The 26,025-nt window shown below is 40.2% G+C and overlaps 1 protein-coding gene across 2 annotated transcripts; it reads right to left on the minus strand.

The window, feature by feature from the left end:
- Nucleotides 1-1,757: 1,757 nt before the first annotated feature.
- Nucleotides 1,758-25,637, minus strand: PARP9 (poly(ADP-ribose) polymerase family member 9). 2 transcript variants are annotated; one of them, XM_058194740.1, is made up of 11 exons: nt 25,576-25,637; nt 16,545-16,852; nt 12,616-12,652; nt 11,017-11,834; nt 10,098-10,328; nt 9,787-10,005; nt 7,129-7,204; nt 5,641-6,003; nt 4,395-4,540; nt 3,146-3,320; nt 1,758-2,375 (listed from the first exon to the last, which is right to left on the minus strand). In XM_058194740.1, the coding sequence occupies exons 2-11, from the start codon at nt 16,566-16,568 to the stop codon at nt 2,068-2,070; spliced, it is 2,397 nt and encodes a 798-aa protein (XP_058050723.1). In that variant the 5' UTR covers nt 16,569-16,852; nt 25,576-25,637; the 3' UTR covers nt 1,758-2,067. The 2 variants fall into 2 exon arrangements, with proteins under 2 accessions (XP_058050723.1, XP_058050731.1); XM_058194748.1 differs by lacking the exon at nt 25,576-25,637 and having other exon boundaries at nt 5,641-6,000; nt 16,545-16,918.
- Nucleotides 25,638-26,025: the final 388 nt, after the last annotated feature.

The following is a 26,025-nucleotide window of genomic DNA, read 5'->3' on the forward strand; positions in this document are numbered from 1 at the left end:
TTCCAGTTTTATACAGAACCCTGAAATGCTCTGACTTTACTCTTGACTAGAGAAATACAACAATCAACAGTATAAATAATTTCTATTTCCCTATTTCAACCCTGAGATAACATATAAGATTGCCATGCAAAATCAGGCAAAAAAATAATTAAGAGAAATTGAACGTGCCTGAGTATGGATAGCCAAAAATGGCTGAGGCTCTGAAATATCCATTTGCTTTGGAATGTAAATGCCACGTCAGCTATTGTACTATCCTTTTTTTAGATTTTGTAAGAAAAGTTTGTAATTCTTAAATCCTTTTTAGATAATTTTGTTTTATTTGCAAATATACATGAATACATGTGTATATATGTATTTGCATTGCATTTGTATTTTATGCTGTTATTTCAAAGTTTATATTATCCAGATTGCTAATTTTAATTTCTTGTTGTTGCATATGTGTAGCCTAAACAAACCCGTTAGCATATTTTTATTTAATATTGCCTTTTAGTCAGTTATTTTTTGGTCTATATGTACTTTCCTTAACAATCCTGACATAGTCAATTTAGTTTTGGATATTTAGAATAGAATGGAATAGAATAGAATAGAATAGAATAGAATAGAATAGAATAGAATAGAATAGAATAGAATTTTTATTGGCCAAGTGTGATTGGACACACAAGGAATTTGTCTTGGTGCATATGCTCTCAGTGTACATAAAAGAAAAGATACGTTCATCAAGGTACAACATTTACAACACAATTGATGGTCAATATATCAATATAAATCATAAGGATTGCCAGCAACAAGTTATAGTCATACAGTCATAAATGGAAAGAGATTGGTGATGGGAACTATGAGAAGATTAATAGTAGGCAGATTTAGTAAATAGTTTGACAGTGTTGATGGAATTATTTGTTTAGCAGAGTGATGGCCTTCGGGAAAAAACTGTTCTTGTGTCTAGTTGTTCTGGTGTGCAGTGCTCTATAGCGTCGTTTTGAGGGTAGTAGTTGAAACAGTTTATGTCCAGGATGCGAGGGGTCTGTAAATATTTTCACGGCCCTCTTCTTGATTCGTGCAGTATACAGGTTGGTAGCAATTATTTTTTCTGCAGTTCTAATTATCCTCTGAAATCTGTGTTTTTCTTGTTGGGTTGCAGAACCGAACCAGACAGTTATAGAGGTGCAAATGACAGACTCAATAATTCCTCTATAGAACTGAATCAGCAGCTCCTTGGGCAGTTTGAGCTTACTGAGTTGGCGCAGAAAGAACATTCTTTGTTGTCCTTTTTTAATGATGTTTTTGATGTTAGCTGTCCATTTGAGATCTTGCGATATGATAGAACCTAGAAATTTGAAGGTTTCTACTGTTGATACTGTGTTGTCTAGTATTGTGAGAGGTGGAAGTATGGAAGGGTTTCTCCTAAAGTCTACCACCATTTCTACGGTTTTGAGTGTGTTCAGTTCCAGATTGTTTTGGTTGCACCACAAGGCTAGTCGTTCGACCTCTTGTCTATATGCGGATTCGTCATTGTCTCGAATGAGACCAATCACTGTTGTGTCATCTGCGAACTTCAGTAGCTTAACAGATGGATCATTGGAGATGCAGTCATTGGTATACAGAGAGAAGAGAAGTGGGGAGAGCACACAGCCTTGGGGGGCCCCTGTGCTAATTATACAGGTATTTGATGTGATTTTGCTTAGCTTCACCTGCTGCTTCCTGTTTGTTAGGAATTTGAATATCAATTCTCTTGTACTGGCTAATGACCACAGTAAAATCAAGTAAGTAAATATAAACCCCCTATGCCATCCCACAGGTGTTCAGATGGCTTAAAATTAATACTTTAATATCAGGATTTGTGGCTGCAGCAGTTTTGTTTTAAATAAAATGTAGGCTTGATTTTAACTAACTTTTGTTGAAATAACATTAAAGAATAAGGAGACTTCAAGAATATAATGTTGCAGGGATTTCTTTTTTCATTGCATTACACAACTGCCATATGTTTATTACCTAATTTAAGACAGAACTACTGTCTGTGTTTCAATTAACATTAAGGCTTCAGAGATTCTAGGATGATGGTTCCAAACTTCACTTCTGATCAGGGCTCCAAAGCAGAGAACATGTCAATAAGTACAGTGGTAGAGCTTGTTCCTTATTAAAAATGACAAAGATTTCAGGGTTATGAATATCATCAACCACACTATCGTAGAGTTTCATACTGCTTGCATTAATTAATGGTGGCGCTACATAACGCCGATTGCCCCTTGTGTATGACCCTGTTACAACTTCTGCTTCAAACATACAGATCAAATGGTCCATTTCACATTTTTCTCTGGTATCTGCTATAAGTTTCCGGGGGTTCTTTTTAAAATATATGCCAGCTCCATATTTCTGATCTGAAAAACAACACAAAATGTAGGTTGTTTTGCCATATTTTTATTATTATAGCAATATAAAGTAGTAGCTGCAGTATCTTTCGTCTTTCAACCATATACTAGGTAGAATCATAAGGACTAATTCGACTGCAGTAAACAAATTTAGGAACCATGCTGAAAATAACCACTAAAATAATCACACATAACAATTAGAAATAGAGTACCGATAATTAAAGCTGAGGTTGGAAAGGTGGGTCTCATTAATTCTCAGGCTAGGACAGGAGGCATTATGTAATTGTATTTTGGCCAACAAACAATAAACTAATCTGCTAATTCAAATGGGCAAGAGGTAGAAGCCTAGAGTTTATATGGTACTCTGGAACATAGATATATGGTATGCAGTGGGGAATCAGCTACTATGATTCTTGCTTACCCTCTAGTTTCTAATCTTTCTGGGAATCTTCTATCTAGAATACCTGAGAAATGAATTAAGAGTTAAATGTCTGATAGTCTGTAATTTACTGCCAAGTCTGAATATTAAGCCCAAGGGGACACAAGAGAGGCACCACAATCTATAGTCCTGTTGGTTTAGGTTCCTTACACTTAAGAATGAAAACTCCAGTTTCTCATCAGTATAGAAATTAAAATTTAAGAACCAGTTGTAAAATACTAACTTTTAAGATACATTTGTGTTGTTTCAAAGATATTCAATTTGTACATAAATAAGGTATTTAACATGCTGGAAAATATTCTGCCTTTCTTACAGCATTACAACGACATATGTGGTTTACCTTGTGAAGATGAGTAAGTTTTCTGAAATCCAGTTTTGCACACCAGGCTACAATACTGAGCAGGGACATGATGGTACAATCTATGACATACAGGCATTCCAGTATTTCTTCCTTCTATTTTCCTTTTTACCCTTTGGAAAGCAGATTCTAAAAGAGGGTTATGTATTTTCTCTATCTGTAATAAAAAGGAACAGTAAGGATGTGCACTGTTTATTACCAGTAGCAAAATGAGTATGAGTGTAATTCCCCTGCCAACTAGCAGAAACTGCCTATTCCAGCAAACCTTTCCTCACATGAGAGATGCTGCCTGGTATGTGTCTCCAGGATTCTGGAGGAAATCCAGGTACTTGAATCAAAGAAATATTTCATTCCAGGATTATCTGTTTTCTGTCCAAATAAATCAATGTTCAACCAAGATTTTGTTCCAGAATATGGATTTGTTTTCTGTGAAATATTAAGCCTGTCTATTTTTCCATTTACAATAGGAATTAGGTCACTGTTTGTTAGTTGTTATCTTTTTCAGATTTGTCATAAATATATTAGTTTTATTTTGGAATTCTGTAGCCTCTTCTGAAATCTAGCTTGAACTCATGATTTATAGGAGACTGACATCATCTTATGATTTGCTCTGAGTGATACATTTTCTATTCCTCCCAAGGCTGGTGTTTGATTAAACACACACATGGAAAGGCCTGGCAAGCTTTATGAGTTGACACATACATACAAACATACACACATACATAAGCTACAGTTGTATCAGGCTTACAATTCGTTCCAAAGTTTCCATGAGCAGGGAATCCTCAGTTTAAAGGATGCTCCTGATAATGGAAGGGAGAAGAAGGCAAGTTATGCTAACTCCTACAGGCCAATATGACTCCATAAAAGCTTTGAGACCAGAGCTGTATGGAAGATCAGGTTTGGAGCTGCAAAATGGGAAATCAACAAGTCAGCTGGATTAAATAATCTTAAATCCCTCAGATGGATTAAATAATCTCCCCCACCCCCACCCCTTCATGGAAGGCTAACCCAAGATCCAAAGTTGACATTGTTAGCATTGAACAGTCAGCTGCTTCACAGAAAGGGAGAAGTGACAACCAGTTAATGTCCATTTTAACTTGCAGTTTGGGTCATATAGAGGCTTTGTGTCAAGGAAGCCCTGTCAATTGATTTCAATCTTGTTTATGTTTTGGTTAATTTGATACATCTATAATGCAACACAATCTTCTCCTAGCATTATTTTGCCATTCACCTTTAGAACCTGGAGGCCGGCTTTTTCAAGTTGTTTTTCTTTGTCCTTAAATTCTTGAAGGTAAGACTCTATTGGGGTGATTTGATAAAAGCATCTGTTTGCCATCTCTAGATCCCCTTCCTGATGAAGATGGCTCTCCAAAGATCCTGAATGCAAATAACACATTGCTTAATAAAATTTAAATCAAGATTTAAACCAAAATAAAATTTTAACCAAGATTTAAACCAGACTGCAAAATAAACTGAAAACTTAAAAGGAATGGGATGATGCTCTTTAATTCCATTTGTTCTATAAAAGGGAAAAAATTAAATATAGAATAATACTCTGCCATAACTTGCCCTAAAAATTTTTGTGCTAGCATAAAAAGATGATAAAATACAATTTTAAAAAATAAAGCCATAATAACCACCATAATACCAACATCAACTGTTGAAAATAAGAGAATAAAAATTTAGAGTATATGTACATCCCCCCACTCCCACCCCACACACATTCAAACCAAAAAAACATTTTAAACACGCTTTATTTTGCATTTCTCACTAAGGATATCTGTGAAAATGATATTTCTAAGATGAAATAAGGAAAAAATAGTTAATTTAGCCAACACATGACTAAAATATTTTTTTTTTGTTTACTATGTTGTTTCAAAGCTCTGCTCCCCTGCAGATTCCAGTGATAGGATAAAAGATGTATAAATTTTATTAGAATTTGCAATATGAAACTTGGTAGCTGACAACAAAGATTAACTAATACTCTAACACTGCACTGGTTTATATGATTTAACAAAATAGGGACATGAAGCCATCCTCTGGCTTTCTGAAAAAGATGGTTGCGTGATTTTCTCAGAGCAGAACATGTTCAGACTATCATTGTACAATTCTGCTATTTTAATTTATCTGACATGGATTTCTGTTACTTTCTACATTATATGAATAAAGTCATGATATACACATTTAAAGGTACAACTTATGTCTGTGCAGTTTTGCCTCAGCATTCTGCCCATCCACTGTTTGCTTTTTTTAACCAAGCATTAGGCAATTCAGAGTGAAATGCTTTAACAAAGCTCCTTTTAAGTTCAGTGAAGAGTACATAAATTTCTAAAACTGCTGTTTCTAAAGACTAGAAGTCTGCTTTTAAATTAAACCAAGATTTTCAGTGAATTATTCTGTGAATTATTCTGTCAATTGTTAAATGTTAGATTACTTTCTGTTATCAATGGAATATGCTTATAGATGCAAATACGTACCATCCATCTTAAGAGGTTCTTGCTTGGCTGTTGACTGCAGCATGAATTCAATTGCAAAGGCTGCATCAATCACAGCTCGGGGAGACCCTTCGATCTCTAGGGCTGTCTCTGCTCCACTTACACTCTCCAGGATGGTAATGCCAAAATGCTGCTGGAGATGAGACAGTTCAAGAGGCTGGACACTGCTCAAGTTTAAAATGTTGTGGTTTCTTATAACAATCCGTCCAGTTTCCTCAACCAATATGATATCTCTGAGCCACTGTCCTGCTTTCTCCAAAATATCATGGCTGCGTCCTATCAGTTCCACAAAAGGCCCATTTCTTTCAAAACCTGGACTGGTTTGGACATCAGTCTGTAGCTCTGCTTAAAAAAAGAAAGAAAGAAAAATTTGCACCGCTGAATGATTGCATCCAAATGGGTGCAATCCATGGGGAAAAAATTATGCTTGCAGGTGACAGGAAAGGATAGTTAGGAATAGGACGAGAGAGTTCCAAAAAAGTGATGACCATTTGGAACCACAAGAAGGAATCAGAATGACCAGAACATTGAGATAATTTGGTCATAAAGAGAGAATGATTAAGAATCAATTGCGAAACAGATGTGGGGAGAAAAAAATGAATTGGTCAAAAGGAATGGGAACCCTTTAGATGAAATAGATCAGGGCTGTCAAACTCCCAGCCCACGGGCCGGATGCGTCACATGCTGGCCACGTCCATGTCTGGTTTAGCGGGGTGGGGAGCCCCAATATGTCACATGACACCACCAGGACGACGTGAGTTTGACACCCCTGAAGTAGATTAAATTCTCAAAAACAAGTGAAAAGCTTAAAGAACAACAGGCAATATACGAAGTGGGGTGTCGTTATAATTTTGAGATATTTAATATGATTTTATACAATAAATATTGTACAATTTCTGCAATTTTAAAGACACAATTACCCAGGAGTTTTCACTGAGAAAAATCTTGCTTTTACCTAGACAAGATTATATAAGATTAAGAATTGAGAGTTTTTAAGGTTTTCCAGCTTTTAAAATCTAAAGAAAATTCCCCCTTCCTGAAATGCTTCCTCCCTCCTATCTTGATTAATTGCTTCCCCCCTCCCCTGGGCCTTTTTTTATCCCACCACCGTTCAGTTTCTCCTTCTAGATAGATAGTTCTCACAGCATATACAACTTCTTAAATCATTGGTTGCTGACTAAGCCACAGTTAGTGGGGTTCACCTTCCATATTAAACCAAAACCCAGCATTTACAAACACAATACACAGGATCACCATCATTGTCAAAAGCAATGATACTGATGATGAGTAAGTGGGATATACTGAATCATAAATCGCTGTCAACAAAATTGTTTAGTTCAAAGTTGTTGAGCTCCCTGCTCTTAATGTTTCAATCATTGGACAGGGTCTTGACAAAGAATCTATTTCAGGTCATTAAACTTAATTAAGGCAAGAGTTCCCATAAATTTTAAGCCTCCAATTTATTTTTACCCATTGTGTCAATATTGCTGCAATCCATCTTTTCTTCTAATTTGTTCTTCACTGACATCAGCTTGGCACAGAAAGCCTTTAAAAGGGGGGGAAATAATGATTAATCAGCATATGATTACTAGTTAGGAATTATTATTTTTTGCTCATATAATACCATGGACATTACAGCAAATGGCAATTAGAATAATAATCACTTTTAAATAGGATGTTCTCCCCAATATTGAATGTTTGGAATAGATTGGAAACTCAGTTGGTGAAGTCATGTTTATGGACACAAACATAAAGAATAAGAAGATACAACTGAAGTTAACAGTTTAGCTGACATTTACAATAGACGACTGATTTAAGGTCCCAGAAAGTTGTGATATGTCATTCGTACTAACTAGTAAATGAAATAGTTATTCTCTGTGGATTTTTAACAGTTTCCTTGGCTGAGATTTTGGGATAACTCAACAAGAAATTCAACTAGTAGGGAAAAGTCTAGAACTCATGCCGACTTCAAAGGATTATGGCAGACTGGTTACAATAAGATATATTGCAATTTCTTTTGAAATTGCATTTCTTTAGCAATGTGCAAAATATTGTTCAGGAAGTTATTTTTCTTTGGGTAGGTACTTCCTTTATTATTAAGACTTTTTCTCCATGCTTGGGCTATTAACTGCTTGATTGTTTTTATATAATCAAAGAATGAAAAGGATCTCTAAAATGATTTAATCCAGTTTCTGGCCAATGCAGGAAATCCTATATTACAAATCGCTAAATTCTTAACCAGCATTTTTTAGTGAATGCTGCTAGTGAAGAAGGGATCCTCACTTTCTAAAGCAAGGTATTTTGCATTCAACAAGCTGTCAGAAAAATAATTTGGGGTTCCAACTCAAACCAGGACTGTGCAAGAGTAAATAAAATTGAGATCCAAACAGTTGTGAGGAAAGAATAAATATTTATTCCTAAAAGCAAAAAAAATTTGCATTTAGGGGCAGGCTGCAGAGAAATGGGGTATAAACGCAGATTTTTATAGGGGGAACTTGTCTGGGGTGTGGAAGTGTCTGCATGCTGATTCTAGGGTGACACTTGAGGAGCATGTGTCTGTGTAGGTATGAATTCTTGTGAACATACAGTTCCGCAGGGAGACCTAATTTAATTAACTCTATTTGTGTTTGCAGGGGATGCGGTGGCTCATTGGCTAAGACACTGAGCTTGTTGATCGAAAGGTCAGCAGTTCAGCAGTTCGAATCCCTAGTGCTGCATAACGGGGTGAGCTCCTGTTACTTGTCCCAGCTTCTGCCAACCTAGCAGTTCGAAAGCACATAAAAAATGCAAGTAGAAAAATAGGGACCACCTTTGGTGGGAAGGTAACAGCGTTGCTGTTGCCTTTGGCATTTAGTCATGCCGGCCACATGACCACGGGGATGTCTTCGGACAGCGCTGGCTCTTGGGCTTTGAAACGGAGATGAGCACCGCCCCCTAGAGTCAGAAACAACTAGCACATATGTGTGAGGGGAACCTTTACCTTATTTGTGTTTGCAGACCTTAACCTTTGAAATGGGGATTAGGTTTTATTTGGAGGTTTGAGGAAGTTTGGCTAAAGTATTTTTCCCCGTTTGTTATTTTCACTTGATTAATTTAGTTTCAGCTTGATTGTCAATTATCTAGTGAAGACACTGATTCTCAGTCGATTGTGGATTCTGTTAAAGTTTTAAGGAAAGATGGAAACAGTATAAAGAATAAAGTAAATTTGGATATAAAACTTCTCACAAAGTCTATACTTTTTTAGTGCTTTCTTCTTATTTGAGCTACAAATTTATAACCTAACTTTGAAGAAAAAGAAAACAAAGAATTCAAAAATCAGAAAATGGTTATTACACCATAACATAATTATCCTTTCTTCAAGCTTGAAGGTTTCCTCATAGATTTGGCATCTGAGACACTCCCTTTTCTGTTAACCCACCTTAATATAGTTAAACTTTTCCTAATCTGTCTGAAAATGGTACATATGGCTAAAGAGTAGAGACAGAATAAACTAATCATTTGGGTTCAAGTGTAAATTTCAAAGCTTCCAGCCGAACACTGGGCGGCACTTTGTCTGGGATTATATGAGTATTCCTATCCTGGGCAGGGAGTTGGACATCCAAGGTATTTTCCAAGTCTCTGATTCTATGATATTCATAGGATTTAAGTGTCTTCAAAAAAACAACAACCAACCACCTCCTACAAAAAACAAAAATATTAGCAGATATCAATATTTTCAAGGGCTATGCAAATCGTGCCAATAACTATCTTTTCCAGAGCAATGAAAAGCAACTCTCTATCTCCTAATAGTTTCACTCGCAATAGTGCAAGGAGAGTAACTTGAATCTCATGGGTAATACTGACTGATAATACCGTATGCCTTCCTAAGGCCCTGTAATCTACTTGCAAGGTGTTATACGCCATATAAGGAGTGTGCTATAGTTTTCACTCAGATCCTCCAAAAAGGCGGGAAAATACTTGAATCTCATTGGCTAAGCTGTGTGGCAGCCCTCTATATAAAGAAGACACTGCCAGACTAGCACTCTGTTGGGTTGTACTGGTCTACTAATAAAGAGCTGTTGTTACTGAAAGAGCTGTGCCCGTCTCTTCCATCATCGGATCCAACACAAGGAATATTCAATAGCTTACTTCATAAGCATCGATGTTGTCCAGAGATATCACAATGTAGACATCCAGCTTCTTTCCAGTTTGTTCCTCTGCGAAGTGCATGATTTCTTCCACCATAATTTCCGCCACCTCATTACTTGATAAATGTAAATCTTGAATTCCAAGAGGAGGAAAAGCAATGGATGGCAACTGCTGTTCCCGAGTCTTAGAAAGCCCTTTAGCAATGGCTGTTTTTAATACCTGCCAGAAAGAAATTAAATTATATATAAGTTGATTTTCTCCCAAATTTATACGAATGAAATGTTGTAAAACAAATAGGAAATAACTATCACCTCTTGCCTGCTGCCTTCAATGTAAGATGGCCAAGCCGCATGGACCATATGTTCACAATCGAGATTGAATCCTTTGGTGTATATGAAATTGGGCCTCTCTGATGGAAGTTTTTGTAACTCAGAGAGAAATTGTTCCTGCATAGCTGGACCTGCCTTTTCCAAAACTGCTCTTGAAACCATGCCTTGAAAAAGATCATCTTGCAGAGTCACAGAATTAATAATTATAGCAGCCTGGAAGAGAGCAATGTAAATGAGCCGGTGAATGGCGCAGGCTGGTAAGGCCTGTTATTAAGAACAGCCTGTTATTAAGAACACAAAGCCTGCAATTACTGCAGGTTCGAGCCTGGCCCAAGGTTGACTCAGCCTTCCATCCTTTATAAGGTAGGTAAAATGAGGACCCAGATTGTTGGGGGGGCAATAAGTTGACTTTGTAAAAATATACAAATAGAATGAGACTATTGCCTTATACACTGTAAGCCGCCCTGAGTCTTCGGAGAAGGGCAGGGTATAAATGTAAACAAAAAAAAAAAATGTGAAACTTTTCATGCCATGTTCATGCCAGGTTTCTACAGACAAGAAATTCTATACTATTCCATCAGCGGCAAGAAATCTTAATAAGCTCCCCGTTTTCATAAGGAGAGGATGTATATCTACAAGAAAGGTTCTGTAAGGTTCAGGGACTTCTAGTAATAATTTGAGGCATGCACAGAGGGATATAAATGCAAATTAAAAAAAAATCTCAGGATATATTCAAACAGACTATCCTGTTGAATAAGTAGCAACAAATTTAATGTTGGATATGGCCCATTTTCAGTAGAGCTGCAACATGTCTAGTGGTTTTCTGCATTGGAATAAAAAAGAATAATATTCTTGGCATGCCAATACATCTACAAGACACATTATAATCCACAAGACTTACTTGCTGTTTTTCTATATCCCCTTTTTTGATCTGCAGGCAGAGTTCATTGACTGTGATAGAATCAGTAATACCTGACTGAGGCACAATATCATTAACCCCCAGAAGATCTTCACAGGCCCTTTTCATGACATCAGCTGTGGTCTCATCAATGTTTACAAGGTGGATTTCTTGCAAGTAGCCAAATAACGGAGCAAGTTGAACGAAGTTCCTGATTGTCTGTACAATCACTTGAGCGCACCAATCCTGAGGAAAATTGAAGATCCCTGAACTCAGCGCAGGAATGGCCACAGACTTGATATTGTTTTCTGGAGCATTCACATATTTCAGAACATTTATTATGGCAGCTTCCAACTTGAGACAACATTCCTCCTTCTGATCTTCTGACCACCTTGGACCTACCGCATGGATAACCTGCTTACACGGCAGTCTTCCTCCGCTGGTGACCACAATCTGGCCAGCACTGAGTGGACCATTCTTTTCAATAAAAAGTTTGCACTGCTCTTCAATTTCTGGCCCACCGGCTTTCAGGAGAGCAAATGCCAGACCTCCAAAATGGTGCAGGTATTCATTGGCTGCATTCACCAAAGCATCAGCCTCGTGTCTCGTGAGATCATCTACCCAAACGGAAACCTCCACTCCTTCCTTCAGGCTTTTCCTATATACTTCCATGGGATTCCTTATGCTCTTAAGGACACAGATACAGCCAAACTTCTTTTGAAGCAGGCTGCACAAGTAATTTTCTCTCCTCTTAAGAACTGCATAAATGCTGTTACTGATGGGAATTGATAGCATTTCCTCATCCACCGGGATCCTAATTTCTAGGGAGATAAATGGAAATTAACCTTTGGTGGGTTGTGCATATGTGTACATAGATTCCCACTGTTCATTTTTGAAGATTTTACTCCTTCCTGACCCAGGAAAGAAAACTACTTGCCAGTATATCATTTCTGCAGAATGCCATCTTTCCCTAACATAAATTACCCAGTGATCTTGTGACATTAAGCATTCCCATTTGTTTGCTATTGATACAAAGGAAGTCAGCTGAATGCCAGCAATGGAATTTGTGCCTGGAATGAGAAGGGATGTTTATAATGCCAAGAGCAGATGGATACTCTGTTCATATCTCTTAAACAGGGAGCTCCTTATCCCTCAAATCTATAGAGTCAAAAAGAGGATCAAAAATATCAAGGAGAATCAACCTTAATGTACTTGCTATAAAATGGGGAGCCAAGTACAGATATTTTAGATTGCAAAGATTCCGTAACCTATTCCCTTTTTCTCTGCAACACATCTGCATATTGACACTTTCTGAGATCCTAGCTTTCTTGATTACCGTTTAGAGGTTGAGACACCCTAACAAAACGGTACAAAACTGCTTAACAGCTATCACATGTGAATTAGAGATCTAGAAGAAAAGCAATTATGGATACATTCAGGGCTCTGTTTATATTTGGCAGTACATGTGTGATGTTGTACATACAACTTGATGATGCAGGACGGAAATTTTTAGTATGAAGATCTTGAGTACAGAAACCCTGAGAGAAATTATAAGGACCCTCAGTGAAAATTGTATGACTAAAAGACACAAAGACTATTTACCTGCATTGGCTTTTTTAGTATTCTCAGAACTGGAAGTCTGTGAAAATAATAGTAGAGCAATCAGAATTAGCCTCTCCTAATGTCTAAACTAGAGACATGACATTAATGTTTATGAATGTGATCTTTATTTGCAAATCCTCAGTTTAATAATTTCTCTTCTGAAACAATACACTAAAAGGAGACAAAGATTTTACAATCTCTTGTACAAACCATATGCTAAATTAACATATTTATTTATAAGTAACCCCGACTGAATTTAATGAGATTTATTTTCAGAATGTACACAGGGCGATTCTTTCTTTTTCTTTCTTTCTTTCTTTCTTTCTTTCTTTCTTTCTTTCTTTCTTTCTTTTCTTTCTTTCTTTCTCTTTCTTTCTTTCTTTCTCTCTCTCTCTCTCTCTCTCTTTTTTCTTTCTTTTCTTTTCTTTTCTTTTTTCTTTCCCACCCAGGGTCACTTGGTTGAGATTGATAAAATAAGTAAGTAATACCTTTTATTTTATCTCTATCTTCTGTCAGTCTATCACTATGTTTATTATCTATCTATTTATCTATCTATCTATTATCTATAATTTATCATCTATCTATATCTAATCTTCATTTCTGTTATAAACGAGGATAAAATACAATCAGAAAAAAATTACACTCATTTCAATAATACTGAAACTTGCAAGATAAAAAAATAACTAAAAGTTAGCATTACTAACACAGTACTATAATATTAAAACACTGAGTTATATGTTAAAAAATGTTTCCCAATACTACAAACTAAAGGGAGGCTCTGAAACTCAGAAAAGGGTGTAAAACAGATAAATAATAAAAACAAAAAAGGAATTTGAAGTAAGTTTACTCATTTTCAGTAGCCTTCATTATCTATTTTGAATTTTCATTGCTACCAGACAAAATCTAGCAACATTGTTTGTAATAAACAGTTCCTTATATGAGACACAATGAAGAAGAAAACTTTCATCATGACTTATAACACAATAGAGAAAATGTAAATTTTTCCACTACACTGGCAATAGGGGAATATAAACGCATGCGTGCGATGGTCTTGACAGCATTTCTGCTACGACGTGAACAAGTTCTTGTGCGAAATCTTCCAATAATAAGAGAAGAAGGTAAAATCGCAAATCACCAGGACCGGATGGATTCAAATCACCAGGACCGGATGGATTACACCCCAAGGTTCTGAAGGAACTGGCAGACGAGATCTCAGAACCACTGAACTATATCTTTCAAAGATCCTGGAGCACAGGGGAACTGCCAAAGGACTAGAAAAGAGCTAATATAGTTCCCATCTTCAAAAAAGGGAAAAAAACAGATCCAGGAAACTACAGACCTATCAGCCTAACCTCAATACTAGGGAAGATTCTGGAAAAGATAATCAAGCAACAAATCACTGAACACCTAAAAGTAAACAAAATAATAACCAAAAGCCAACATGGGTTTGTCAAAAACAGATCATGCCAGACTAATCTTATTGCATTCTTTGACAAAGTGACAAAATTAGTGGACCAGAGGAGTGCTGTCGATATAATTTATTTGGACTTCATAAAGCATTTGATAAAGTAGACCATAACCTACTACTAGATAAAGTAGAAAAATGTGGGTTAGGCAGCACCACCACCAGATGGATTCGTAACCGGCTGACCAACCGCACTCAATGTGTAGCCCTCAACAGAACTACATCCACATGGAGGGAAGTATGCAGTGGAGTACCCCAAGGCTCTGTTTTAGGCCCAGTACTCTTCAACATCTTCATCAATGACTTGGACAAGGGGATAGATGGGGAACTCATCAAATTTGCAGATGATACCAAGCTGGCAGGAATAGCCAACACTCCAGAAGATAGGCTCAAGTTACAGAAGGATCTTGACAGACTTGAACATTGGGTGCTATCTAACAAAATGAAATTCAACAGTGAAAAAAGTAAGGTTCTACATTTAGGCAAAAAAAACCAAAATGCACAGGTACCGTATATGTGGTACCTTGCTCAATAGTAGTACCTGTGAGAGGGATCTTGGAGTCCTAGTGGACAACCATTTAGATATGAGCCAGCAGTGTGCAGCAGCTGGCAAAAAAGCCAACACAGTTCTGGGCTGCATAAACAGAGGGATAGAATCAAGATCACGTGAAGTGTTAGTGCCACTTTATAATACCTTGGTAAGGCCACATTTGGAATACTGCATTCAGTTTTGGTCGCTGCAATGTAAAAAAGATGCTGACACTCTAGAAAGAGTGCAGAGAAGAGCAACAAAGATGATTAGGGGACTGGAGACTAAAACATATGAAGAACGGTTGCAGGAACTGGGTATGTCTAGTTTAATGAAAAGAAGGACTAGGGGAGACATGATAGCAGTGTTCCAATATCTCAGGGGTTGCCACAAAGAAGAGGGAGTCGGGCTGTTCTCCAAAGCACCTGAGGGTAGAACAAGAAGCAATGGGTGGGAACTGATCAAGGAAAGAAGCAACTTAGAACTAAGGAGAAATTTCCTGATAGTTAGAACAATTAATAAGTGGATCGACTTGCCTGCAGAAGTTGTGAATGCTCCAACACTGGAAATTTTTAAGAAAATGTTGGATAACCATCTGACTGAGATGGTGTAGGGTTTCCTGCCTGGGCAGGGGGTTGGACTAGAAGGCCTCCAAGGTCCCTTCCAACTCTGTTGTTATTATTATTATTCTTAGAAAGGCAAGGGGGGAGAGAGAGAGAGAGAGAGAGAGAGAGGGAGGGAGGGAGGGAGAGAGAGTCTTTTGAAAGATTACATGTTTCTTTAAGCATTTTTGCAACACTGGAAAAAGCACTGCACACTTCAACAAACACGTGTAACTCAATTGTATATAGAAATGTTTTATCATTTTTACACTTTCTTGCCATCCTCCATCTTTGCTCCAAGTAACTATATAGTCCCGAAGAGGTTATTGAGCCTGAAGAGGTAATTAAAACTCAATCAAGGAAAAGCAATATGAAGAAGCAAATTCTTCAGATTGCTTCTCCATGACTAAGTTTTAATAACCTGTTCAGGATTTAGGAACTCCTCTACCCATCCACATGTATCAGCTTATAGTTTTACCACCAAACCTTTCAGAGATAACACTAATATTTATGCTAGTTACGATAGGTAGCTGCAGAGGTGGGTTTCAACAGGTTCTGACCAGTTCTGCAGAACCGGTAGCGGAATTTTTTAATAGTTCAGAGAACCGTTAAATACCACCTCTGACTGGCCCCACCCCCATCTATTCTCTGCCTCCCGAGTCCCAGCTGATCAGGAGGAAATGGGGATTTTGCAGTAACCTTCCCCTGGAATGGGCCGTGATAGCTCAGACTGTTAGAAGCCTGTTATTAGAACACAGCAGCCTGCAATTACTGCAGGTTCAAGCCCAGCCCGAGATTGACTCAGCCTTCCATCCTTTATAAGGTAGGTAAAATGAGGACCCAGATTGTTGGGGGGGGGGCAATAAGTTGACTTTGTAAATATACAAATAGAATGAGACTGTTGCCTTATACACTGTAAGCCGCCCTGAGTCTTCGGAGAAGGGCGGGATATAAATGTAAATTAAAAAAAAATAAAAATGGGGAGGGAATGGAGATTTTACAGTATCCTTCCCCTGCCATGCCCACCAAGCCACGCCCACAGAACCGGTAGTAAAAAAAATTGAAACCCACTATTGGGTAGCTGGATATGCCAGTGATCACAAATGCCAATAAACCTCAATTTTTCTGGTTGGACATTTAATTCCAGGAGAAATCTAATGTGAATGTGTAATTGGGCCTTTTTAGTGGGAAAAAAATATTTTGGAACACCTTAACACAGTTTGATCCTTTCACACCAATTTTGCTTAAGCCTTTTCCAAGCCTATGTCCACTGGGTCTTCTTCCATTATAGGCTGGGAAAGCTCTGTTTGAAGCTTTCTTTCTATTCACTTACTAGTAATTTCATCATGTTCCCCATTTTGATCCTGTTCTTCCTGGTGGCCTCTTAGTTGTCCTTATTTTCTTCTTCCATTTCCTTGGGTTGAGAGCTAGGAACTGCCTTCAACTCACCAGCCACCTCCCTTAGAATCTTTTGGCCCAGTTACCAAGGAGATCCCTGCCAGAAACTCCATGCCATTGTCAAGTTGCTTCTTAGCATTAATTCAAGGGTGAAGAAATGTTGGGCCAGGTCTCACCAGACCATTGATGAAAGATAAAGGAGATTACAATCCAACAAATTCTGGACAACTGAAGACCTCAAATCTGGCAGAAAAAAAAATATTAGGAATACTTGGGTGTCTGTCAATTCTTTTAATCTCTATATACAGGTAGTCCTCGACTTACAACAGTTCATTTAGTGACCGTTCGAATTTACAATGCCATTGAAAATAGTGACTTCTGACCATTTTTCACATTTATGACCGTTGCAGCATCCCCATGCTTATGTGATTTGAATTCAGGTGCTTGGCAACTGGTTCAGTTATGAAAGTTGCAGTGTCCCGGGGTAATGTGATCAAATTTTGCGATCTTCTGACAAGCAAAGTCAATGGGGAAGCCAGATTCACTTAACAACCGTGTTACTAACTTAAGAACTGCAGTGATTCGCTTAACAAACGGGGCAAGAAAAGCTGTAAAATGGGGCAAAACTCACTGAATAAATTTCTCACATAGCAACATAAATTCTGGACTCATTTGTGGTCATAAATCGAGGACTACCTCTATTTTAATTAATACATTCTTAGTCTTGCCTTAACCATGAAAGCCAGCTGGGAGACTTTGAACGATTCATTCTCTCAGCAAGATTTCAGAAATGGTTTGCCTTTGCATTCTTCCTGGGGCTAAGAGCAGGTGACTGGCCCAAGGTCACCCAGCTGGCTTCATGCCTAAGGCGGAAGAACATCTCAGCAAGTCCCAGTTTCTAGCCTGATGCTTTAACTACTACACCAAAGTGGCTCTAAGACCAAGATTATTATGTCCTCATATTGTGTTTCATTCATCTGTGCTCAGACGCAGGTAGTCAGGTAGTCCTCAACTTACAGAATAGAGCCCCAAATTTATTGTTAAGTGAGAAATTTGTTAAGCGAGCTTTGTCCCATTTTGCAATTTTTCTTGACATGTTTAAGTGAATCACTGCAGTTGTTAAATTAGTCACACAGCTGACTTCTGATTTTGCTTGTCAGAAGATCGCAAAATTTGATCACATGACCCCAGGAATAGAATAGATTTTTTTTTAATTGGCCAAGTGTGATTGGACACACAAGGAATTTGTCTTGGTGCATATGCTCTCAGTATACATAAAAGAAAAGATACGTTCATCAAGGTACAACATTTACAACACAATTGATGGTCAATATATCAATATAAATCATAAGGATTGCCAGCAACAAAGTTACAGTCATACAGTCATAAGTGGAAAGAGATTGGTGATGGGAACAATGAGAAGATTAATAGTAGTGCAGATTTAGTAAATAGTTTGACAGTGTTGAGGGAATTATTTGTTTAGCAGAGTGATGGCCTTCGGGAAAAAACTGTTCCTGTGTCTAGTTGTTCTGGTATGCAGTGCTCTATAGCGTCGTTTTGAGGGTAGGAGTTGAAACAGTTTATGTCCTGGATGTGAAGGATCTGTAAATATTTTCACAGCCCTCTTCTTGATTCGTGCAGTATACAGGTCCTCAATGGAAGGCAGGTTGGTAGCAATTATTTTTTCTGCAGTTCTAATTATCCTCTGAAGTCTGTGTCTTTCTTGTTGGGTTGCAGAACCGAACCAGACAGTTATAGAGGTGCAAATGACAAACTCAATAATTCCTCTGTAGAACTGAATCAGCCGCTCCTTGGGCAGTTTGAGCTTACTGAGTTGGCGCAGAAAGAACATTCTTTGTTGTCTTTTCTTGATGATGTTTTTGATGTTAGCTGTCCATTTTAGATCTTGCGATATGATAGAACCTAGAAATTTAAAGGTTTCTACTGTTGATACTGTGTTGTCTAGTATTGTGAGAGGTGGAAGTATGGAAGGGTTTCTCCTAAAGTCTACCACCATTTCTACGGTTTTGAGTGTGTTCAGTTCCAGATTATTTTGGTTGTACCACAAGGCTAGTCGTTCGACCTCTCGTCTATATGCGGATTCGTCATTGTCTCAAATGAGACCAATCACTGTTGTGTTATCTGTGAACTTCAGTAGCTTAACAGATGGATCGTTGGAGATGCAGTCATTGGTATACAGAGAGAAGAGAAATGGGGAGAGCACACAGCCTTGGGGGGCCCCTGTGTTAATTGTACAGGTATTTGATGTGATCTTGCTTAGCTTCACCTGCTGCTTCCTGGTTGTTAGGAAGCTTGTGATCCACTTACAAGTCTGTTCCGGTACCTGTAGCTGGTTTAGCTTAGTTAGAAGAGTGTCTGGAATGATGGTATTGAATGCTGAACTAAAGTCTACAAAAAAGTCTGCATAGGTCTTTGGAGACTCAAGATGTTGTAGGATGTAGTGCAGAGCCATATTAACAGCATCATCTATTGATCTATTTGCTCGGTATGCAAATTGCAAGGGGTCTAATAGGGATCCATGATAGTTTTCAGGTAGGAAAGCACTAGCCTTTCAAAGGTTTTCATGACTACAGATGTTAAAGCAACTGGTCTGTAGTCATTCAGTTCCTTGATGGTGGGCTTCTTCGGCACTGGGATGATGGTAGAGCGTTTGAAGCAAGAAGGAACATAGCACATCTCTAGTGATTTATTGAAAATATGGGTGAAGATGGGGGCCAATTGGTCAACACAGACTTTTAAGCAAGAAGGAGTTATCTTGTCTGGGCCTGGACCTTTTCCTGGCTTTTGTCTGTGAAATAGGTTCTGCACTTCCTTTTCTGTGATCACTAGGGGTTGTGAACCCAATGAAATGGGGTCAGTTGTAGGAGGCTTGGCTGTTGTTGGTGTGTCTGAGATGGGGGTTGTGGAGATAGATGGCTGTAGTTTCCTTTCAAACCTGCAGTAAAACTCATTCAGATCATCTGCCAGTTGTTGATTACCTTCAGCCTGGGAAGGAGGTTTGCCATAGCCGGTGATATTTTTAAGAGTTTTCCACATGTTTGCTGGTTCATTTGCTGAAAACTGATTCTTTAGCTTTTCAGAGTAGCTTCTTTTTGCTGCTCTGATCTCTCTTGTTAGTGCATTTCTGGCCTGATTGTACAGCATTTTATCACCTTTTCTGTAGGCTTCCTCTTTGGAATGTCGTAGCTGCTTAAGTTTAGGTGTGAACCAAGGTTTGTTGTTACTGTAATGTATTTGAACTTAGGAGGGAAATTTGGGCGGGAACAAGCACGTTGCTGATTGGCTGATGCCTCAGCCAAAATAGTATTTAAAGAGGGGTTTTGCCTGTTGGCTTTTGCTGGGGATCACAATAAACCAAAGAGCTGTTGTCACTTGTATCGTCTCCTGCCTCTTCATTGCCCGAACATAACATTGGCGACGAAGGTGGGATGTTGAGGCAGTGAGAATAGGAAAAGAGCTGAAGGAGTAACGGACTCTCAAACCCAGCCAGTGTCAAGAGCGGATACATAGCTATGTCTAGCTATACACCGCCAGCGCCATTTGACCCAGCCAAGGAGAAATGGGGGTCGTACATGGCTCGTTTCGAGTGTTTCTTCGAAGCGAATGAACTGCAAGGAGTCTCAGATAATCGGAAGCGCACTTACTTCCTGATCCACTGCGGACCAGAAGTTTTCAATACCGCCGAATCGCTGTCGGAACCAACGCCGGTACAGTCAGTGCCATGGCAAACGCTACAGAAAACACTACGAGCACACTACGCTCCGGTGCCATCAAAGTTTGCTCAGCGTTTCGAGCTGAGGCAGAGGGTTCAGCGAGAGGGCGAATCGATAAGTGTGTACATGGCCGCGTTAAGGAAAGCCGTGAACCACTGTGAGTACAGAGACTTGGAGGACTCTTTACTAGAACAACTCATTTGTGGGGTCAGGGATATCCGACTACAGAGGCGGCTGCTGTCCAAAAGCAACCTAACCCTAGCAATAGCCCTGGATGAGGCCAGGGCACACGAGATGTCCACCAAAGCGGCGGAAACCTTACAAAAGCCAATCACACCAAATACAACACCAGTCCACAGCGAGGAAATCCAGGCTGAATCGGAGGGCAAAGAAGAGGAAGAGGTTTTCCATACTGGGAGGCCGGAGAGAGGCGACCGGGACGAGTGCGTGAGCTGCAGAGGCCAACACCAACGACAAAATTGCAGGTTCAAGGATGCAATTTGCCGGCTGTGTGAAAAGAAAGGACACATAGCTCAGGCCTTCCGAGCCCCACGACCTTCCCGCCTTAAATTCAAAACGGCAAATCAGCAGAGCGCTGGAGCAACGAAATGGCCAGGGATTGGTCCATTCAAAAGAGGCACGAAGTTGAATCAGACCACTGTAAGAGTGGGCCACACATCGACGCAACTAGAAAAGAAGATATTCACCAGGACACATATCGAAGGAGTGCCGTGTAAAATGAAGGTGGATACTGGCTCATCAATTACGATTATGTCCTGGGACACCTTCGCGAGGGACCTGCCAGACGTCGCGAAACGCCAGCTGCAAACCCAAAAGCTGAGAGTGCAAGACTACCAGGGAAACCGAATCCCGGTCCGAGGAGTCACGTCCGTCAGAGTGAAATACGGACATTTCAAGAAAACCCTGCCGATCACCATCGTAGATGGAAACCTACCCAGCTTGCTAGGCCTGGACTGGTTCAGAGCCTTGGGCATGGAAGTAACTGGGGTTCACAGTAACGGAGTCAAACTAAAGGATGAATTGCTGAAAGAGTTCGAGGACGTTTTCCAAGACTGCCTGGGCAAGTACGTGGGGACCCCCATCTCATTTAATTTGGATCCCCAGGTGGCCCCCATTAGGTTAAAGACTAGGAGGGTCCCATTCGCCCTTAAGCCCAAGATTGACAGGGAACTAGACAAACTAGTAAACCAGGGAATACTAGTCCCCATCGACCATGCAAAATGGGAGACACCAATAGTGACCCCAGTCAAACCGGATGGATCAGTCCGGATTTGCGCTGATTACAAGGCAACGCTTAAAAAAGCCTTGCAAAAGAGTGCATACCCCGTTCCCGTAGTGCAACATCTGTTGCACTCGTTAGGACAAGGACAGGTTTTCGCCAAACTCGATCTGGCTCAAGCCTACCAACAATTACCAGTAGACAATGGCACAGCCGAGGCGCAGACGATCGTAACACATCGAGGCGCCTTTAAATGCACTCGACTCCAGTTTGGAGTCAGTGTAGCCCCCAGATTATTCCAAAACCTAATGGAACGTCTGCTACAGGGTCTACCGGGGGTCGTGCCATATTTCGACGACGTACTAGTATCAGCAGAGAACTTAGATGAGTTAGGGTCAAACTACGGAAGGTCTTGGGCATTTTCAGGTCTGCGGGACTTAAGGTTAAACTTAACAAATGCCAGATAGGAGTCGAATCTGTAGAATTCCTAGGGTACCGGATAGATAGAGAAGGCATCCACCCCACTGAGAGCAAAGTGCGAGCCATTAGAAAGGCTCCGGCCCCAAAAAATAAGACTGAGCTACAGGCATTTTTAGGGCTTGTAAACTTCTATGCTGTTTTCTTGCGAAATAAGGCAACAGTAGCCGAACCGCTTCATAAACTGCTAGCGAAAAAAGCTGTTTGGACGTGGGGCAAGGTTGAGGCTAGGGCATTCGAGGGCGTTAAGAATCTCTTGTCCAGCGATAGCCTACTCATCCAGTACAATGGGACATTACCACTAGTATTAGTTTGTGATGCATCGCCCTACGGGGTAGGGGCTGTCCTCAGCCATAGGTTACCGAACGGATCGGAAGCCCCTATAGCATATTTTTCCCGCACGATGTCCGCAGTGGAAAGGAACTATAGCCAACTAGACAGAGAGGCCCTGGCCATAGTTTCGGGAGTTAAAAAATTCCACGAATACTTATTTGGGCAGCAATTCGAAATAGTAATGGACCACAGACCATTATTGGGGGACCGTCCAACACCGGTTGCGCTATCACCCAAGTTGACCCGTTGGACTATTTTCCTGGCAGCATACTCGTACAAATTGTCCCACCGCCCTGGCAAGGATCTAGGACATGCAGACACCCTAAGTAGATGCCCCCTACCAGAGACTATCGAAGACCCGACCTCAGGGACGCCCGTCTTACTAATTGACTCTCTGGACTCTGGCCCAGTCACGTCTACAGAAGTGACTAGGGCATCTTACAAAGACGTTGTCATAAGGACTGTAATCGGTTGGGTGCAGAGGGGATGGCCCGCTGCACTGGGGGATCGGTTCAAAGACTTTACAAAAAAACGTTCGGAACTGTCGGTTCAAGGGGGTTGTCTGTTATGGGGGGATAGAGTGGTTATTCCGGAGAAATTACGAGAGCATGTGCTGGAACTGTTGCATGTGGGCCACCCGGGAATTGTGAGGATGAAAAGCCTAGCGAGGAGTTATGTGTGGTGGCCACAAATGGATAGAGACATTAGCGACAGGGTAGGGAAATGCCAAGCCTGCCAAGAGTCTAGGCCACTACCCCCAACAGCCCCCATAAGGGAGTGGGAGAAACCCCAGGGTCCTTGGTCCAGAATCCATATAGATTTTGCCGGGCCATTCCATGGGCAGACCTTTTTAATCGTGGTAGATGCCTACTCGAAGTGGCTAGAAATTCTGCTCATGAAAACCACAACAGCAGAAGCCGTAATTACAGTATTGCGGCATCTCTTTGTAACACACGGGTTGCCCGATACTCTAGTGTCCGACAATAGCCCGCAATTCACGGCTACCCAATTTGAGGGGTACTTAGCGGAAGAGGGCATCCGACATGTCCTCTCAGCGCCGTTCCACCCGGCGACGAACGGACTTGCAGAACGATTCGTTCGCAGTGCCAAGGAAGCGCTATCTAGAATAAGCCCCGGTGATTGGCAAGCCAAAATCGATACCTTCCTGACGGTACAACATAGAACCCCCTGTGTGACCACAGGCCGCAGCCCATCAGAATTATTGATGGGTAGGAAACTCAGGTGCCCATTAGATCGGTTAAACCCAACATACTCCCCTGATGGGTACCAAAGTATGAAGGAAAAAACCAGAACAATGACAACAGGTGACCTAGTATGGGCACATAACTATAGTGAAGGCCCAGCGTGGCTTAAAGGAACAATTACAGGAGTAACGGGACCAAAATCATATGTAGTGGACATGGGGGATGGCCGAGTGTGGAGACGCCACATAGATCAATTACGAAAAAGAGTACAAAACAATCCAGAAACCAAACAGCCAGACCCTGACTACCCAATATTTGAACCAACAACTAACTCAACCCCGAGGCATTCGGAGGACTTATCTGAGTTTGAAGAAGTCCAGCGACGCCAACCAGCTCCTCCAGAAGACTGCAGGAACAACTCTGCCAATAATCCAGGGCCGGAGGGCCCAGAGGAGGAGCTGGGAGGAACAAACAGTCCCTCCGACCAGCTCAACTCACTCCCAGAGAATGAATTGCGCAGGTCAGAAAGTGTTAGGAGACGCCCTGTCTACCTGCGTGACTACGTGGAAAAATAACATGCAAATTCCATGCAAAAAAGTGGTACAATGCGTTCTGGGAGGAGAGGAGTGTAATGTATTTGAACTTAGGCGGGAAATTTGGGCGGGAACAAGCATGTTGCTGATTGGCTGATGCCTCAGCCAAAATAGTATTTAAAGAGGGGTTTTGCCTGTTGGGTTTTGCTGGGGATCACAATAAACCAAAGAGCTGTTGTCACTTGTATCATCTCCTGCCTCTTCATTGTCCGAACTTAACAGTTACTGTATATTCGCAAGTTCCTTGTAGGTACACATAGGTCTTCACAGAAGCTGACATATGATGTTACAGTATCTGTGAGTTCATCCAGGTCTGCAGAGGTATCTTCAAAAATATTCCAATCAGTGCAGTCAAAGCATGCCTGCAGCTTTAATTTTGACTCCTCCGTCAAGGTCTTCACTGTTTTAATTGTTGGTTTTGTGGTTTTAAGTCTTTGCCTGTAAGCAGGTACAAGGTGCACGTACAGCTGCACGTGGTAAAGACCGATAAGCATCTTTTAGTGTTGTGTAGCAATGGTCTAACGTATTATTTGCTCTAGTGGGACAATTGACATGCTGAAAGTATTTTGGTAGCTCTTTCCTTAGTTTGCCTTGTTTAGATCTCTCAAAACAATGTGAACACTGTGAACCAGTTGCCAAACATCTGAATTCAAATCACATAAACATGGAGATGCTGCAACTGGTCATAAATGTGAATCATTGTCAAACATCCGAATGTAAATCATGTAACCATGGTGATGCTGCAATGGACCCAAGTGTGAAAAACGGTCATGTCACTTTTTTTAGTGGCGTTGTATCTTTGAACTGTCACTAAACAAACTGTTGCAAGTCAGGGACTACCTGTATAGCAGTAACCATCCAAAATGGGCAAGGTGAGAAGTATAGAAGTAACCATCCCTAGTAGGACGCCCCACTTAAAAAGCCAGAGTGTTGGAAAGAAAATCCATCTGGTTCATTTCCAAGCTGGGAGAAAGACGCTGGAAATAATATGGATGCTAATTGGAAGGAAAGACTGTTTATTGGTTAACAGAACCACAGCATGCAGTTCTGGAGCAGCTGACCAAATGGTTGAATGAGTGGATGGATCTTTATATGTTTCTGTGACTTTGAGGTTTGAACTGTTCTGAGGATTGTGCAGTTAAGGGGCTTGCACGTTTTTGCTAAATGGTGGTAGGTTAATCCTAGTATATCCTAAAAGGTCATGTCCTGTCCTTCTTAATCTCATCTCCCTGGAGCTGAAGATGTTTTGTGATGAACAGATTGGCCCGGATTTCTTAAAGGGTACAAGCGTGCCTACCGTTCCTGTCCTATTGTTTCCTTTCGTTATATCCAATTAATATAGTTATTACATACTCATGCTTATATATATGCTTATATATTGTACCTATTTCATGCTTATGCTTATATATATTGTGTGACAAAATAAATAAATAAAATAAAATAAAATAAAATAAAATAAAATAAAAATAAAAATAAATTTCTAAAGATTTCTGCTGGAAGCTATTTATTTTACTATGCAAGAAATTGGGGGCTGGAGCATGTTTCTCCATTTCTCCTTTGGGGAAATATAATATTCCGCCTTTTTTAATATTCCCCAAAATATTCCATTCATTCTTGAGGGGGGAGGGGTCTTCCCACAGAGAGCCTAAAAAAAAGAAGAAGAACATACGTCACTCTTTGTGGAGGAGCGGAGCGATCTGAAAGACAACTGAAGCGAAGGGGAAAAGTTCGCTCGCTCGCTCGCTTACTTACTGGCTGCTTCTCTGTGAGACTCTTCTGAGAAACCTTCCGCGGAAAACCCAGACTGGAAACAGAGTCCTTCCTCCCCACTTTC

Source organism: Ahaetulla prasina, chromosome 1 (assembly GCF_028640845.1).
Source record: "Ahaetulla prasina isolate Xishuangbanna chromosome 1, ASM2864084v1, whole genome shotgun sequence".
Lineage (NCBI taxonomy): Eukaryota > Metazoa > Chordata > Lepidosauria > Squamata > Colubridae > Ahaetulla > Ahaetulla prasina.

What these genes read in the sequence shown, in the direction of transcription:
- PARP9 (XM_058194740.1), bottom strand. Translation starts at nt 16,568, where the DNA reads ATGGGGAACATGATGAAATTACTA. An exon ending in GGGATATAGAAAAACAGCAA is followed by an intron (nt 10,329 to 11,016) that starts GTAAGTCTTGTG and finishes GCTCTCTTCCAG; the next exon opens with GCTGCTATAATTATTAATTC. An exon ending in AACTTACTCATCTTCACAAG is followed by an intron (nt 2,376 to 3,145) that starts GTAAACCACATA and finishes GTTGTTTTTCAG; the next exon opens with ATCAGAAATATGGAGCTGGC.